The sequence below is a fragment of the Amblyomma mixtum genome, chromosome 2, assembly GCF_055824585.1.
Source record: "Amblyomma mixtum isolate Tamu chromosome 2, ASM5582458v1, whole genome shotgun sequence".
In the NCBI taxonomy this organism is placed as follows: domain Eukaryota; kingdom Metazoa; phylum Arthropoda; class Arachnida; order Ixodida; family Ixodidae; genus Amblyomma; species Amblyomma mixtum.
In genome coordinates, this window is record NC_143013.1 from 204,989,398 (window position 1) to 205,005,062 (window position 15,665).

Consider the following 15,665-nt stretch of genomic DNA (forward strand, 5'->3'; position numbering starts at 1 on the left):
TGATAAAAGCATCTGGGCCCTTAGCAAGCTGCTAGTTCGGGCCCATGCAATAAGTGTACAAAATAGCGTACCCAGGCGTCAACATAAAAAAAAAAATGTACATTTTATATGAATAGAAGATGTTAAACAAAACTACAATCAACTGAAGCAAGCATATGCAACCAATGACTGAAAGAAAAGACAACCGAGGACGTTCGTTACAAGTATTGAATAATACATAAATACAGATTAAAGAGAGCTCATTCTATACAAACCAAGTAATACACTTTTTAATAGACTACATTTCTGCTAGAGATTGAAAGTCATTTTTACAGATAATGTCCTTTACCAAGCGAGAGAAATTTGGACTTCTTTTAACCATTACTGGAAGAGCGTTCCAGATTTTTGTACCAGTATATGTTAATAATCTCCTGCTGTATGTGTTGTAAACGGCGGGTAAGTTAAAATTATAATTATCCTCACTTCGTGTGTGCCTTTTTGGGGGTATAAAGATGGTGGAGGGAAATGGGTTATTGCTTGACAGAATTTTATGCACAGCACAAGCTGTTTTGTAATCCCGTGCGACCGTGAATGGCATAATCTGCAGTTCGGGAAATAGTGCTGCAGTGTGTTCTCTGTAAGATGAAAAGGTTAGAATGCGCAGAGCATGTTTCTGCAGAATGATGAGTGGCTCTAGATATGAAGGATAGGTATAGCCCCATGATTCAACGCAGTATGTGAGATGAGAGTGAAAGATTGCGAAGTATATTGCTCTGAGCGTTTTAAGGGGAAAGTATTGTCGGGCTTGAAAAAGTACAAAACATGCATTACTTAGTTTCTTGCAGACGTTACTGATGTGCTCCTTAAAATGCAATGACGAGTCCAGCGTGACACCTAGGTATCGGCATATTCGACTTGACCAATGTCTTTCTGACCAATCCTTAAGTTAATAGAACCTTTGTTTTTGCTGCCTGAAGATGTGAAAATTACGTAATTTGTTTTTGTGCAGTTCACCATTAGTTTATTAGCAGTAAACCATTCAGCTATATTATTTAATTCTTTATTAGCAATTTCTTCTAGTCTATCTATATCTTTACCGGAAATGAGTACAGGTGTATCATCGGCGTATATTACGGCATCACCATCTTTTAAGCAGTTGGGAAAATCATTTATGTATAGGGAGAACAGAATTGGCCCTAATACCGATCCTTGTGGTACCCCATGTGAGACTGGCAAAAAGTCGGACGTGTCTGTTTCTATGTGTACTCTTTGCTGTCGGTTTGTGAGATAGCTTTGAAAGAAGTTTAACGCTACGTCGCGGAACCCATAGCAAGCTAATTTAATCAATAATAATTCATGATCAACCGTATCGAAAGCCTTCTTTCAGTCCAAAAATATGCCAATAACTGTTTCTCTATTTTGTAAACTATTATATATACTATTTACAATGGCTGTAACGGCTGTGCTTGTTGATTTGTTGGGTCGAAAACCTTGCTGATCGGATACAATGAGATTGTATTTTAATAGAACCTCTAATATTCGTTTTGTTATAAGTTTCTCAAATAATGTATTAATTGCAGAAAGGACCGATACAGGCCAGTAGTTTTCTAACAGATCTGGATTCCCACACTTCAAAACAGGAGAGACTCTTGCCTTTTTAAGAATATCAGGGTACGTGCCGGAGTGAAAGGCGGAGTTAAATATCGTTTCTAGGAATGGACAAAGTATATCGATATTCGCTTTTAGAAACTTTGTGGTTATAGCATCACAACCGGCGGCTTTACCAGCGGGTAAAGACAACACCAAGGACCTTATTTCGGTGGATGTTATATCAAAAAATACAAAGGACTGAACAGAGCTGGCAGGCGATCGAAAATGACTAATTGGAGGGATTTGTAGAGCTAGGCTACAACCAACATTAATGAAATATTCATTAAAGCTATTTGCCATCTTCAGCTTTGAAAATTCATAGAGGGAGCAATCTGGGAGCTTCGGTAGGTCCACTTGCCCCTTGATAACCGAGTTAATTACCTGCCATAGCTTTTCTGAGTTTTGTTGATTTTCCAAAATAATTCGACTGTAGTATGCTTTCTTGCAAATGCGTAGCATTCCAACTAGCTTGTTCCTGAAAAACTTGTATTGGTTTCTGTAAAAGCAGTTTTCTTTGTGTTGCTTGTGCTTTTTGTACCAGTAATCTTTGCTGCGGGAAAGTTCCAAAGCATTGCGTGTTATCTATGGCTGAACTGGCTGCTCAAAATACTTCTTTCGAATGGGTGTAGTTATTATATGACCGCATGCCAACCATTACTTAATCAATACTTAATCGATGGCATTTGATTGATATCAGAACGCAATTTAAGGCATTCTATGATAATTGCATGATAATTAATGACTCACTGAGTAATAATAGTTAAGCAATTAGCCTAATTAACCTTTCTAGTGAGACCAGATAAATAAATAAAACCGAGTACGAAATTGGTCGAGTTGGGGAATCGAACCAGGCTCTCCAGAGTGCGAGACGAGCATGCTAACCACTCCGCCATGTCAGCTCGATGGTTTGGAATGAACAAAGGCGCGTCTAGTGAATATGGTGCCTTCATTCACTCCCACCTTCCTCCCTTCCCATTACGGCGAGGTTCAGGTGTCCACCGAGATATGCCAGACAGATACATTTCCTTTCCTCGATGAGCAAGGAGCAGAGCCAAAGGGGTGATGGCGTTCTGTGGACTCCCTGGCAGCATTGCAAGACGCTGTCATGTTCCACTCTTCCAGGCGAAGCTTAACATCTTAACCAAACATCAGTGACACAAGCAGCAACACCACGCTTAAGGCTTTCGCCTCACCGCACTTTAGGTCAGCAAAGGCCCCCTCAATTTTTTTTTTACTGTAGCTTAAGAGTGACAAGGTGACTGATATGTGGCAGCAACAGTCGCGAGTTGAGAATTCTGAAGTTTAATTCTCAACTTCATTGCCAACTTTCTCACACGGCCGCTCTTTAGGATCTCCACTTTACTGCTTCCATAGGTGTTTTCAAATAAGCTCCATTAGTGAGCCCTAATTTCCACAACAGCAAGCGTTCCATAAAAGCTGCATCATCTACTCGGTTGGAACAGAAAATTGCTTTTTTTTTACGTCAGACTAAAAAAATAAAAGCATTTCATACCCAAATATTCGCCTGCTCTTGCTCTGGCTAACCTCCATGCTTAAGTAATGCCCAAAATTGAATCACCACTAATACATCAGAGACACAAGATGAGGAAAAGGTGTGGTCAACGCTCACTTGAATCAAATGGGCCAATTTTTTTTACTATAGCAGTTTTTTTCTTTAATTTCTGTATGTGGTCGGCTAAGTCCATAGCCACAACGACGGCACCTACATCTACAGCAACATCTACAGCAATGAATCTCTCTATATCCACTAAACAGACCTCCAGCTTCCTAGTACTGTTATTGTAGTAGCAAAGCAAAGTGCTTGCAGACGGCCCCGACGACCAATATCACAGCAAGGAGATTATTACAAGCGACAGCAATTAAGGCCATGTTTCCTGATTATGCGAAGGCATCAGTAGCGTTAGCTTGACATTACGGGCAAACAGGGACCAAAAAGCAATGGTACCCCCTTTGCACAGCAGAGCAAAGTAACACTTGCGCCATTCACACCTCTTCACAAAGAGGCCACACGCCATTCCACTGTCACTCAATCACAAGTTGTGCATAAAGCCACTTTATTGTCGCTGATACTTTCTTAGGTAGCACCAGTCTTTGAAGCGCTCTTCAAAGAATGGCGCTGTTGACTTTTTTCCGCATCCGAGTACGGCTGTTCCGGCTCCCATTTCCACCTTCCGCCGGTAGTCATCATCCATTTTCAATCTGTTCGTATCTATGCTTCAGGGCAGTGTACTTCAACGTTCAAGCGGACCTTGCATCATCATTGAAGTGTTAGAGATGGCCGAAAATGGGAAGGGGGAGCGAGTAAGAACACTCCACGCACACACAATTTTTTGGGAATAAAAACGAATATTTTGTGGTTACAATTCAAGTTCGCGCACTTCAAAAGGGTTCGCACAGTCTTACACGCACGTCCGCTCAGATCGCTCGCGCACCGCACACTCTCGTTGCGCTTCCTGCCGCCAACGCTGATGAGTCGAGGCCCCGCACTCGCGAAAACACAAACATCACAAGCACAAACGGCGTCCTGATGGCGCCGGGAAGAATGGAAGAGGATAGGCAAGCGATGCAGTATGCATTCTGGACCGACCAACGCACCGAGCCACATTCACGTGAGCGCCACTCGAGGCAGACGATGCGGTATGCACTCTGAGCCAGATTAACGTGAGCTCCACTTGAGTCGAGGACACGACTGGCGCCGGCTGAACGGGAGTAGGCTCCGATGAGAAATTGCGTCGTACGATCGCTTACATTCGGGCATCCTGACAGTTTAACGTCCTCGTTAAAAATAACAAACAAAAGCTTAGAACGAACAGAAACAGTGCCCACACGTAAAAGAAACATTTACCTGCCGGGAACATCAGTCAGCAGAAGTTGCCTGCATGCTCGAACGATTCGTTAAAATGCCGTTTATCTCTGCACCGCTCGCTTGCGTGTTGAATGCCTCAGAAGCGGTATACTGTCCGCCTCAGTCCCATTCTCTTCTTCCTCAGCCGACAACTCATCGTCTTCGAGACAATCTTGAGATGTTGTCGACGTCCAGCCTTTTAGCTGCGAAACGTGAGCTGTGGTCGCAAAACGGGTGTTCTTGCCCTGATCAAGCTCGGTCACCCTGTACCTGTCTGATGGTAAGACCTGAGTCACCACCAAAGGCCATCTGCTCTCACACAAAGAATCTCTGGCTCGTCTACTCGGCGATCAAGCTCTTCAGGTACACCAACAACATCAACCTCTGTTACGCGCCCGAATCGCTGTCCTTTTCTGATAACCACTTCTTGGTCTCCGCTCGTAAAAACCGGCACGCTGATTTCCCCATCTTTCATTTCAAGAAGGATTTCGTTCCAAAAGGTATCAAGTAAAACCGGCCCAGAAAGGTCAGATGCCGTCGACAGTGAGATCCAGTTGATCGTGTTAGGGTGCAGGACACTCTTGTCAGTAGTCTGCACACGCAACTTCGACTCATTCACGGGCTCTAAATGGGAGAATGGGCATTCTTGCTCACGCCAAAAGCGGAGGCAACCACCAAGCCTTCCGTAAGCTATGTATGGCAGTTCTGTATAAGTTCTGCCCACGATTAAATCGAGTGACAAAGCATCGTCCGGGACAACAAAAATTGGAATGTTCTTGCCTGTGACGCTGTCAATTTGCAGGTCGGCGTAACACTTTCCAATCGCTCTTGCGGACGGGGTGCCTTGGCTGCCGAAACCGTAGAGCGCTGTGGAATCTTTTCTTTTGTCAGCACTGCGCCGCAGCGTGCCGCCGCCGACGCGCGCAAGAGGCACCCGGAGCTCCCGTTATCAATCATGCCGACGAGTTCCGTGGTCCCATTCCATGTCACTTGCTTGAGTAAAGCTCCCGGAACGATTTTCTCCTCTTCGGAGTCAGTAACTGCATTGGTCTCGTTCATTTTAGTTTTTTCAGAACAGTGACGCTCAGTGTGCCCGCTTTTTCCGCAACGCAAACATCGCATCTCACGCCTTTCGTCTGGACAGTCGCGGTAGATGTGCCCGAATCGGCCGCAGTTGTAGCACTTCATCTCGCCTTTATCGTTCATCAGGGGCGGTCTCCAGTCCTTGCTCGGCCACTAGTAGGTGCTCTTCCATGCAGGAAGTCTTGTTGGGTTACTCGTGGTGGTCGCACTGAAAGGCCTCTTCTCGTGGCTACCACCGAATCTCTGCTCCCGCTCACGATCAATGCGCTCAAATTCCATGATGTCGTGGAGGAGATCGTCGTCGTCTTCGTAGGTGAGTCCTAGTAGCATCGTGCACAGCTGTCTTGAACGTAAGCCAGTCAACACTTGCTCACGGGTGTCGCAGAAGTCGAGATTTGCCTCCCGACAGAAGCGAACCTTCGAGTGGAAGTATGCCGTCGTGCTCTCGTTGCACTGCTGCATGCGTTCCTGCATCTTTCTCCACCTTTCAGCCGCCCTTGTCTGGCCACAGAAGGTGCGGCGGAAGTGGTATGAGAAACTTTCCCATGACGTGGACACCTCGACGCGCGAATGCAGCCAGTCCTTGGCAGGACCAACGAGGTGGCATTTGGCCGTTTCTAACCGAAACTCTTCTGGCCAGCGGTGTAAGGTCGCCGTCATTTGGATGTCTTCGAGCCACTCCTTAGCCGATGCAGCGTCTCCACCTCCATCGAAGTCCGCGATATTCTTACTCAGGTCAGGCATCACATGATAGGTGGGTGTTGCCGCGCTCGGAGTTCCTGATGACCCCGGCAGGACGAGTCGCTCCAGTAGGCTTTTCAGAAGCCTGTCCTTTTCGCGCATTGCGCTTAGCAGCTCCGTCACAGTAACGCTCTTGCTCGCCCTAGCGCCATCCTGGGCATCGCTGGTGTCCGCTCCTTCTCCAGGAGTATCGCTCATGATTCACTCTGCGCACACGCCCAAGTCACTGAATTCGCACTCGCAGTCTTCTCCGGTTCTTGTTGGCTTTAATATCCCACTTCTGATATGTTAGTGATGACGGAAAATGGGAAGGGGGAGCGAGTAAGAACACTCCACGCACACACAATTTTTTGGGAATAAAAACGAATATATTGTGGTTACAATTCAAGTTCACGCACTTCAAAAGGGTTCGCACAGTCTTACACGCACATCCGCTCAGATCGCTCGCGCACCACGCACTCTCGTTGCACTTCTTGCCGCCGACGCTGATGAGTCGATGCGCCGCACTCGCGAAAACACAAACATCACAAACACAAACGGCGTCCTGACGGCGCCGGGAAGAATGGAAGAGGATACGCAAGCCATGCGGGAGTAGGCTCCGATGAGAAATTGCGTGGTACGACCGCTTACAGAAGTATGCTGCAACCTTGTACCGTTGCACCAAGTAGATACCCACATTGTTACCTGGCCACAGTGGCCACGTTTCGATGAAGGCAAAACGCAAAAAGCATCCATCAGTGCACATTAAGATTCCTAAGAGCTCTAAATTAGGTATTCCGAAGCCCTCCATTACAGCACCTCTTTTTCTAGACTTCCTTTTTTCACATCCTTCTTTATCCTTTTACTCACGGCGCCCTCAGGTGTCCATCAAAAAGTGAGGCAGTCACTCCGCCATTTGCTTTCCTTAAAATCCAATAAAAAGCAGCACTCTGCCATTTGCTTTCCTTAAAATCCAATAAATAGCAAGAGGTGAGACAATTACTTCACCATTTCCTTTGCTCAAAAGCTAATACTTTTTTCATTGCGCCAGCAAAAACTATAAGCAAAACATTACCTCCACTAAAAAAGACCCACCCCAACTTCTCATCATGTTTAAAACTAAGTAGATCTTTTCCACTGTATCTCGGCTTCCAGCAGCCTGACTTGTTTCATGCTTGTTAGGAGATAGACGAAAACTGCAGCTATGCAACACTTTACACAGCTGCAGACAGACTGGCCCCAAGAATACAAAACGGCAGCGATTGTATTCAAGACCAGAAGCTGGAAAGCTATGAGAGGAGGAAGAGGCATATGCGGGCAGGGAGCTTGGTGCTACTTACACAGTGGTAACTGGGCAGCCAGTTTTTATTACTGCATTATTACTATTAAAATGGCACTTCACCTGTAATGACACAATGGACGCAGTGGCCTCGTAGGCACCACCCTCCTGGCCAGTTGTGGAGTCAGGCAGATTCCAAGCAGCAGCCAAGCTTCGTTGCTTCCCAGGACCAACAGCTTCACGAGTCGCGGTTTTTGCAGTAGCACTACTCGGGCTGCGGACGTCTACCGAACTCGAGGCAGGGTTACTGCTTGTGACGCACCACTTATCTCGAGACGGACCAGGCTGGGAAGGCGCAGTACTGGAAGTAGCTCCCTGCTTCAGTGGGCCAGTGCATCGGTAATCATCGTAGCAAACAAACTGAGGCTTATTATGCTTGCGCGAGCGCCGCCGCTTCCCGTTCCGCGGCTGTCGCTGGTTCTCAGGCCCTGGTTGTTGCTTTTCCTGCACACTGTAAATGGGCCAGAGGAACGATAATTTGCACACTTGTCGCATCTTAGGGCACACCACAACGTCAGCAACATGACATGGGTCTCATGGTGAAAATGCCAAAACGAGAATGAAAAATTCAGTTCAAATGGACAAGCTCTTGACTAATTTGCCACATTTTGAGTTGAACAGGTAAGCCTTCACAAGTGTGGTGCTCACAAGATGAGCGCTGGCATTTGTGACCCATGCCTCGATCGTGTAGCGCTTTCATTCAATTTGACGAAGAAACAAGTTAATTTCTTCCTCAGGAGTTTCCCCCATTTTCGTTATTAACCCTTTAACCACCAACCCCGAACTGTACTCGTTATTGGAGACCGGACCAAAATCGCCAGTGATAAGTCACACTCGACCAGCCTGATACTGCAGTGCTGCCACCTCGAAAGACGAATTACGGTCGTCAGTTGCATTGGTTACGATTTTGAACACTATAGGGCGGTAGTCAACCATAAAAAATACATTTTGTACCTTTGGCGCGTAAAGAGTCATTTCACAAAGGCATCATCCTCGAGGAATGCCGGTGGTGGCAGTGTCCCAAGAAAAAGAGCTGCTTCTTCAAGCAGTTGTGACAGCAGCACTTCTGACAATATGGAATTTGTTTCTGAAAGTGACTCGGACTGTGTACATGTAGGAGTCGGCTTCAGATGACGACGAAAGCGGCGGCGGCGGCGAGGGATAGTCGCTGCTTAGTGCACGTGTGTGGTAGCGTGTGAGCACAAAAAACCCACCGCTCGCGCCTCCACGGTTTCATTTTTTTTTAGTGCCTGGTCTGGGATCTTGCGGCAGCCCACTGATGAGCACGACATTCTCGGCTGGTTTCAGGTATTTTTTGACTGGGACATCATTGGCGTAATCGTCACAGGGACGAACTGCTACACGGTAGAATACTTTGGTGCTCGGCGTTCAGCCTGGAAACCGGTAGATCGCGATGAGATCATGGTTTTCCTTGCACTGATTATATTGCAGGGTATTGTTAGTAAACCTAAAGTGGAGATGTACTGGTCTACCAAAGAAGTTTCGGAGAATCCAGTGTTCAGGAAGGCCATGAGCAGGAACCGCTTGAACACATTGATGCACTGCCTCCATTTCCCCGCCACGAAAACCGTGGATGAAGCGACCCACCCACACCCAAGGTTTTGAAAGCTGTGGCCCGTGATCTCAAGGCTGAACGAGGCATTTTTTGCATCCTAGGTGCCAGAACAGGATGTGTCCATGGATGAGAGCCTCTTGCTGTACAAGGGAAGATTAGCATTGAAACAATATCTTCCGCTAAAGCGTGCAAGGTTTGGCTTTAAAATGTTTTTACTGTGCAAATCCTCCAGCGACTACATCTGCAATTTGATAGTGTACACTGGCAAGGGGACGGTAGATACCGACGGCAAGGGAGCGATGGGTACCAAGGTAGTGCTGGACCTTATGGAGCCATTTCTTGACAAGGGATACACCTTGACGGTTGATAACTACTATAATTCCCAAGAACTCATTGTTATTCTTATCAAGCAGAAAACCAATACCTATGGAACAGTTCATCCTGGAAGAAAGGGGCATGCCTCTGTTCAAAAACATGGAAGCTGAAAAGAGGTGAAAATGCTGCCTTTCAACGTGGAAAATGCTTTGCCCTCCAATGGAGAGACAAGAAGCTTGTGACAATCCTAAGCACGGTTCATTCATCCACGATGCAAGACCTTGTCAACCGCAAGAATGAAGTTTCAAAGCCCTCATTTGCTCTTGACTACAACACCACAATGGGCGGGGTCGACTGATCATACCAAAACCTGTCGTACTATCCATCGTTGCGCACAGGTCAGAAGATTTACTATAAGAAATTGTTTCGTCATTTTCTTGAAATAGCCATCTTCAATGCATTTTGCCTCTACACGAACTCTGGAGGAAGACTGAGCCACCTGGATTTCAGTATAACTTGCGGAGTAATTACTTGACAAGTACCTCCACCCTTTGTCCAAAACAGGAGCAGGTCGGGAGATCCGACAGCACTCTAACAAGGCTCAAAGGCCTTCACTTTCCCCGAAAAATCCCACCAACACTGAAAAAAGCAAGAGCCAACGCGGAGATGTGCTGTATGCACACGCACCCGTTCGAAGGATGAAGCTAAGAAGCCACGCAAAGAAACGAGAATGTGGTGCGAGGACTGCAAAGCCGCGCTTTGTGCAACACCGTGTTGCGAGATATATCGCACGAAGTTTGATCACTAAGGAAGAAATTTTGTTCCCTTTTAGGACAAAGCAATGTCTATGCACTTTCTGATGTGTCACAGCGTATAATATGAAATAAATATGCCGTATTTCAGTGCATTCTGCCCATTACTGCGGCATGCACTGTGGGAAAGCCACCCTTGCAACAGTATTTCCTTCTAAACTTTTTGCGTTCATTTTAACCAGAAACCATCGAAGTAATATATTTTCAAAAACAGATTTACATGAAGAAAATTATGGTCACTTAAAAAAAATGGCGATTTTGCTACGTTTTTTGGGAAATAAATTGGTGGTTAAAGGGTTAACCCGGGTATATGAGCGAGCCTGCTTGATGATCAGTGACCAATGTCAATCATCAGCATGCACCATGGGTAGGCAAAACAGCAGCAAATGTCCCCATGGTCAATGCGGAAAAGTACTACTCTTGGCTTTTGAAAAAGTCCAACACGGTGCAGCTAACACTTTGCTATTTCAAAAAGAAGGAGCCGGTGCACAAGTAACACTGGCTCTGTAACTAGAAAACAGCCATTGCATTTAGAAAAAATTCAAATGTCAAGACTATAGTCGGATACAACTTCAGTCTGCAGTCAAGCTCCGCCCACATTCAGCCTCCGTGCACATAATTCCTCCACGACGAAAAAGCCGCTGCTTAAACATCTCTTGTTACCTAAAAAAAAGGCTTATCACTACAAAAAAATTATAAGGTCTAGAATTTTGATATGCTGTTTGTTTGATTAGTCAAACACTAGAAAGCTGATTTCATTTACTGGTGCGAATGGCCAGAGGAGTAGCACAAGACGCCACAGACCGTGGCCCAGTGTTACATAAACTGCTGTTTTTTTTTTTAAGTTGTATCCTACTATACAGCAGCATCTGCTTATTAACAGCTATGGTAATAATACCAGTACTTTTATGCCACTAAAGAAAAGAGCACATTTATACAGACACTGCTATGGAATACAAGGTCATCATTAGGACTACAAATTCTGTCAAGCTGTCGTTTGCGACAGCTTTTACTGCCGGCCTCCAGTGTCGACCGTGTACCCTATGACACAAGTAAAGACCTTATTATTATTATTATTAAAAAATTGATGCACAAACTGCATTCAGACTTATAATCTTCACATGCGCTTACACCACTTGTAATGTCGTCTCCATACGTGCCCAAGGCAAAATGTCAGCAAAGCATTTAATGTCCTGCGCTACCTGCACCTACTAATAAACAGGTTTACCTGTGATGTTTGCCAACATAAGACCCTGATAACTGCGTAAAAATCAAAGGCTTTGAAGCTGTTGGAGAGACTTTCTTATCAGTTAAGAAAAAGGTTAAGGAAACACAGTTCAGATCTAGACCGAGATCTGAGACAGATGCTGAGCCATTTTCTTCCCTCAAAATCCAAATTTCATTTCCAGTTCTTCCCTCAAGGTAAGTACTGATCAATAAAAAAAGCTGTTTAGCTCACCTCATGAGCTACATTAACAAATGTTAATCACCTGCACGAGAAAACGGGAACGGGAGAACGCATAACCTACACCAGTAAAGAAGTGTAGGCGATCTTGCCATTGTGGCAAACCTTTCAAAACTGTGGGACTGGAGCGCGCGCAAGCGGCCGAAAAAAATTCAACAGAGACGCTGAGCCCGAGGCCCACCACAAAGTGCGATAGCATAGAGTGAAGGAACACAAATGCTAATTTCTTGGTTCAAATCTCCCGCCGTTTCGTGCGATTTCCTGCATGCTTGCGAAGTAGCGTTACCAAACGCCCTTTCAAATCTCCCGCCGTTTCATGTGGTTTGCGGAATGCCTGCGAGGCGGCGCTTCCGTCCGGTTTTTTTTTTTTTTTTAAAGCTGCTTTTTTTTACATTCATTCTTTTTGGAGTCAATAAAGCGGCCACGCGTTCAAATTTCGTCCAGCACGTGCGAGTACCCACGCATTCTCTTTTAACGGACTTGCGCTTTACACCTTGGGTCCCGACCCGAACGACACCGGCTAAAAGTAACACTCGCTTACTAGTGAAGTAGAGCCACTCTGCAGTGAAGACGCATGCAGCGCCACCACGGTCGCCCGCTATAACGCCTTCGGGCGCTTCAGGATTTTGCAGTAAATAAATAAATGTGAGAGCAAATGGATAACAGATTCGGGACAACTGCCCGGATTCGGGATGAAGGCACGATAGAGCATGCGCACATTGAAGGGCAGCAGAGATGGCAGTAAAGTAGGGTACGGGAACTGTAGGTTTCCTCAGATAAAGCAACGGACAGGGCTAATATTTGGAAGCGGCAAAGCGGGAAAATTATGGGGAAGGACATTGCACCATCTCGGCTGTCACGATGTTAGCAAAACATTCCGCGACGGTGACGGCCCCATGATGTCTTCACGGCACAAAATTAGGAGCCACTCATTGTGTCTGTGGGAAGGAGGCCTCGGCCCGCCCCGAGAACAGTTGGGAAGCGCCCGTTGCAGCCCCTGAGGGAAAGCGGTGTAGGCGTATGACAGTGATATATGCGGCTCAGGGCGGACGCGCGGTGGGGTGCTTTCTCAAGGTCGACAAGACACTTGGCAATGCCGGAGAAGCGCGCCTCGTTTTCGGCGGTCTCCGGTCAGTGTTTCTTTCATTTGGTATGTAGTTGTTTAAAAAGGATCTGATCTCCCGTAAGTTAATGAAAAACGAACGAAAGAGAAGCAGTGTTTGACGATAAGGCCAGAGAACACCGCCACTTAGGTTTGTACGAAATCAAACGCATCCCCAGAGTTTCACGGTTCTTCCTCTTGTACGAACGCCCCGTAGCCGCTACAGAATGAGGCAAAGGCATGTCATGGAGCTCAGGCTAGCTCGAGCCCGGGCTCCATTTGGTAGCGTGTATGAGTCTTAGGGCTGAGAAAGGACTGATTACGAAAACGTATCTGCATACCGAAAAGGTCTGAAGAGCAAATGGTCAGGAATTCAAGATAGTTCGTCGCGACGAGCGACTGGATGGACCTTTTGTACAGGGAGGGCCCAGAGCGTCCTTGCTCTCTCCACGTCATCCTTTAATCCCCAGCCCATCTCCCAGGCTGTGTACAATCAAACACGGGGCACAACTCTCCCAGGACGGGAGCCGTTCAAAGCAGCAAAGCACTGCGGCGGAAGACACAGGCGCGGTCTTGCACAGTGGTCAGCGTTCTAGCAACATAGGTCGCACACTCACTCAATAGTGCACTCATATCGCCTCACTCATAAGTGAGTGAGTGGACGTGAGTGCGAGTGAGTGGTTGCGAGTGTGAGTGAGTGGATATGAGTGTCGGTGGTCATGAGTGTGAGTGCGAGTGAGTAGTTGTGAGTGTGGGTGGGCATGAGTGTGAGTGGCCGAGAGTGTGAGTGTGATTGAGCCACCACTAATGGTGCCGAGGTATTTCTAGCAAGCGGAGATGCTCGCTGCCTCGGTCAGATCGTGGGAACGGGTGAGGAGGTAACAATTCCGCTAGTAACTTCGGCGGCAGCGTAGCAACGGTGGTGCAGGCGGCTCTCTCTCCTGGAAAACACGTGTGGCTCGTGCAACGCAGCGGGGGTCAACTGAAACCAACGGCAAGCTGTCCATGCATGCTGAGCCGGCTCCTAGTGGACACGGGTAATGGCCCTGTTCTGTTATTCCCCGGAACGGACAGCCTTTTTTCCGTCGCTGTCCCGCGGCGTCCTTCTCTGAGAAGTCACCATTGCCCAGGGAAGCGTGGAAAGATCCCGCAGGCTCTTTCTCAGCACGGCACCATTCTCGCCAGGCGGCGTGTTGCCAGCTGTAGTAATAACAGGCACCAGACAGGGGCCCTCGTAAACACGCGGACTGTGTCAACTCGCCTGGCACGAGAGTGCTTACCTGCAGCTCATATGAAAGAAAGCTAGCGTTTCCAGCAGCCGGGCGAAAGAACAACGGTTTATTCCAGGGGCCTCAAACACGCGGCCCGCTGGCCCTTACAATTTCAGAAACTGTTCCTGGTGAACCTCATTCATTCCTCTTTTTTTTTCCACAGATAATTTATAGTCGCAAACATTTCTCCGACGTGGGTTCTGAAAAGAAAACTGAAAAGAAACGATTCTGTTGAGAATCAGGCGAGGTATGTACACGCACCATTCACGCCCGTCCGTAGCGAAGTGGAACATCCTCACACGGCGGCGGCCTCGAGAACGAAAGGACGTTATCGCTGACGACGATAAGAGCGGAAGGCGGGAAAGTACTGCAGTTGACGATAGCGGCCTCCTTCACCGGAGCTTCTCACTTGCTTGCTTGAATTTTAATCTGTTTCAGATTATATCTCCATCTCCTCTTTAATTTTACGTTTTCTTTTGTTTCCTTCTTACTCCTCTCCCTTCTGTAAGAATTTAGGCAGTCCAAAGTGCGTTTGTGCTGCCGACGTAGTAAGATAGTTTGGTTGAGACCGCTGGTTTATGCAACGAGGTGCAACGTAGGGGAGGGGGGGGGGGGGGGGGGGGGGGCGGGTGCGCGCTGCCGGGCAGTGAGTCATCCACATCTTACCCCGGACGCGACTGACCTGGCCCTTATCTTCAGATTTCTTTCTATGCGGCTCGTCGCGCGGCCCCACCCCGGCAACGGTCGCCCAGCAGTTAGGAAAAAAAAACAGCAAATTCTGCAGGACGAGGGATGCCGAGCGAAAAAGTGAAAGCAGTAATGGCCGCGAGGGGCGCCGCAATGGGACCCGCTCCGCGTACAGTGCGTGCGAGTCGCGCACACCAGCGCATTGTGTGGGGGCAGTTTTATAGATTTTTTGAGCAGCTGCGTCGTCCACTTTCGAAGAAAGCTTTGAGAACCTTTGAGGAGTGAAGCTCGTGTGGAAAGCTACTGGCCGAACACTTGCTGGGTGCACGTGCGAACGGTCGTGCTGCTGGAAATCAGTTAATGAGCTGTGTTTGCTCTGCTTCTGGCTAGACCAGGTCAGACGCCACCCCGTATCGGTGTTTTGCGCCACGGCTGCTGGAAGTTGTGCTTGTGTATATTTTGTTGTCGAGTCAGCGTTGTTTTGGAGTCCGTGGAAAAGCGGAAAAGCGCGATCGACTTCTTAGGATGCACGCGTTGCTGGCGAGTAAACAAGGACGTCGGAACCAACGTTTATAGATACTTTTTTAAAAAGTATCTATAAACGTTGGTCGGAACCGGCGTGTCATTGGTTCGTCCAATTTGCGATGAAATGCTTCGATTGGCTCCAAGAAGCTAATTTCTGATTGGTCACTAAAAGGGCCCCAGAATGCTGGGCCACGGCCGGTCTCGACGATTTAGCGTATTGGCGCCAAAAAGGGGAGACTTGGGCAGAGGGACCCTTGGTGGAGAGTCGGAGTTGA

General features: G+C 47.3%; 1 protein-coding gene and 1 pseudogene across 1 annotated transcript in view; both read right to left on the reverse strand.

The window, feature by feature from the left end:
- Positions 1-15,665, reverse strand: part of LOC149362311 (uncharacterized) — a 245,156-nt gene that overhangs the window by 25,341 nt on the left and 204,150 nt on the right. The window contains exon 2 of the mRNA XM_089572985.1: positions 7,701-8,088. Within this exon, the coding sequence (XP_089429111.1) occupies positions 7,701-8,088 (388 nt within the window). The remainder of the gene's footprint in view (positions 1-7,700; positions 8,089-15,665) is intronic.
- On the reverse strand, positions 301-7,678 carry LOC149362312 (uncharacterized; annotated as a pseudogene).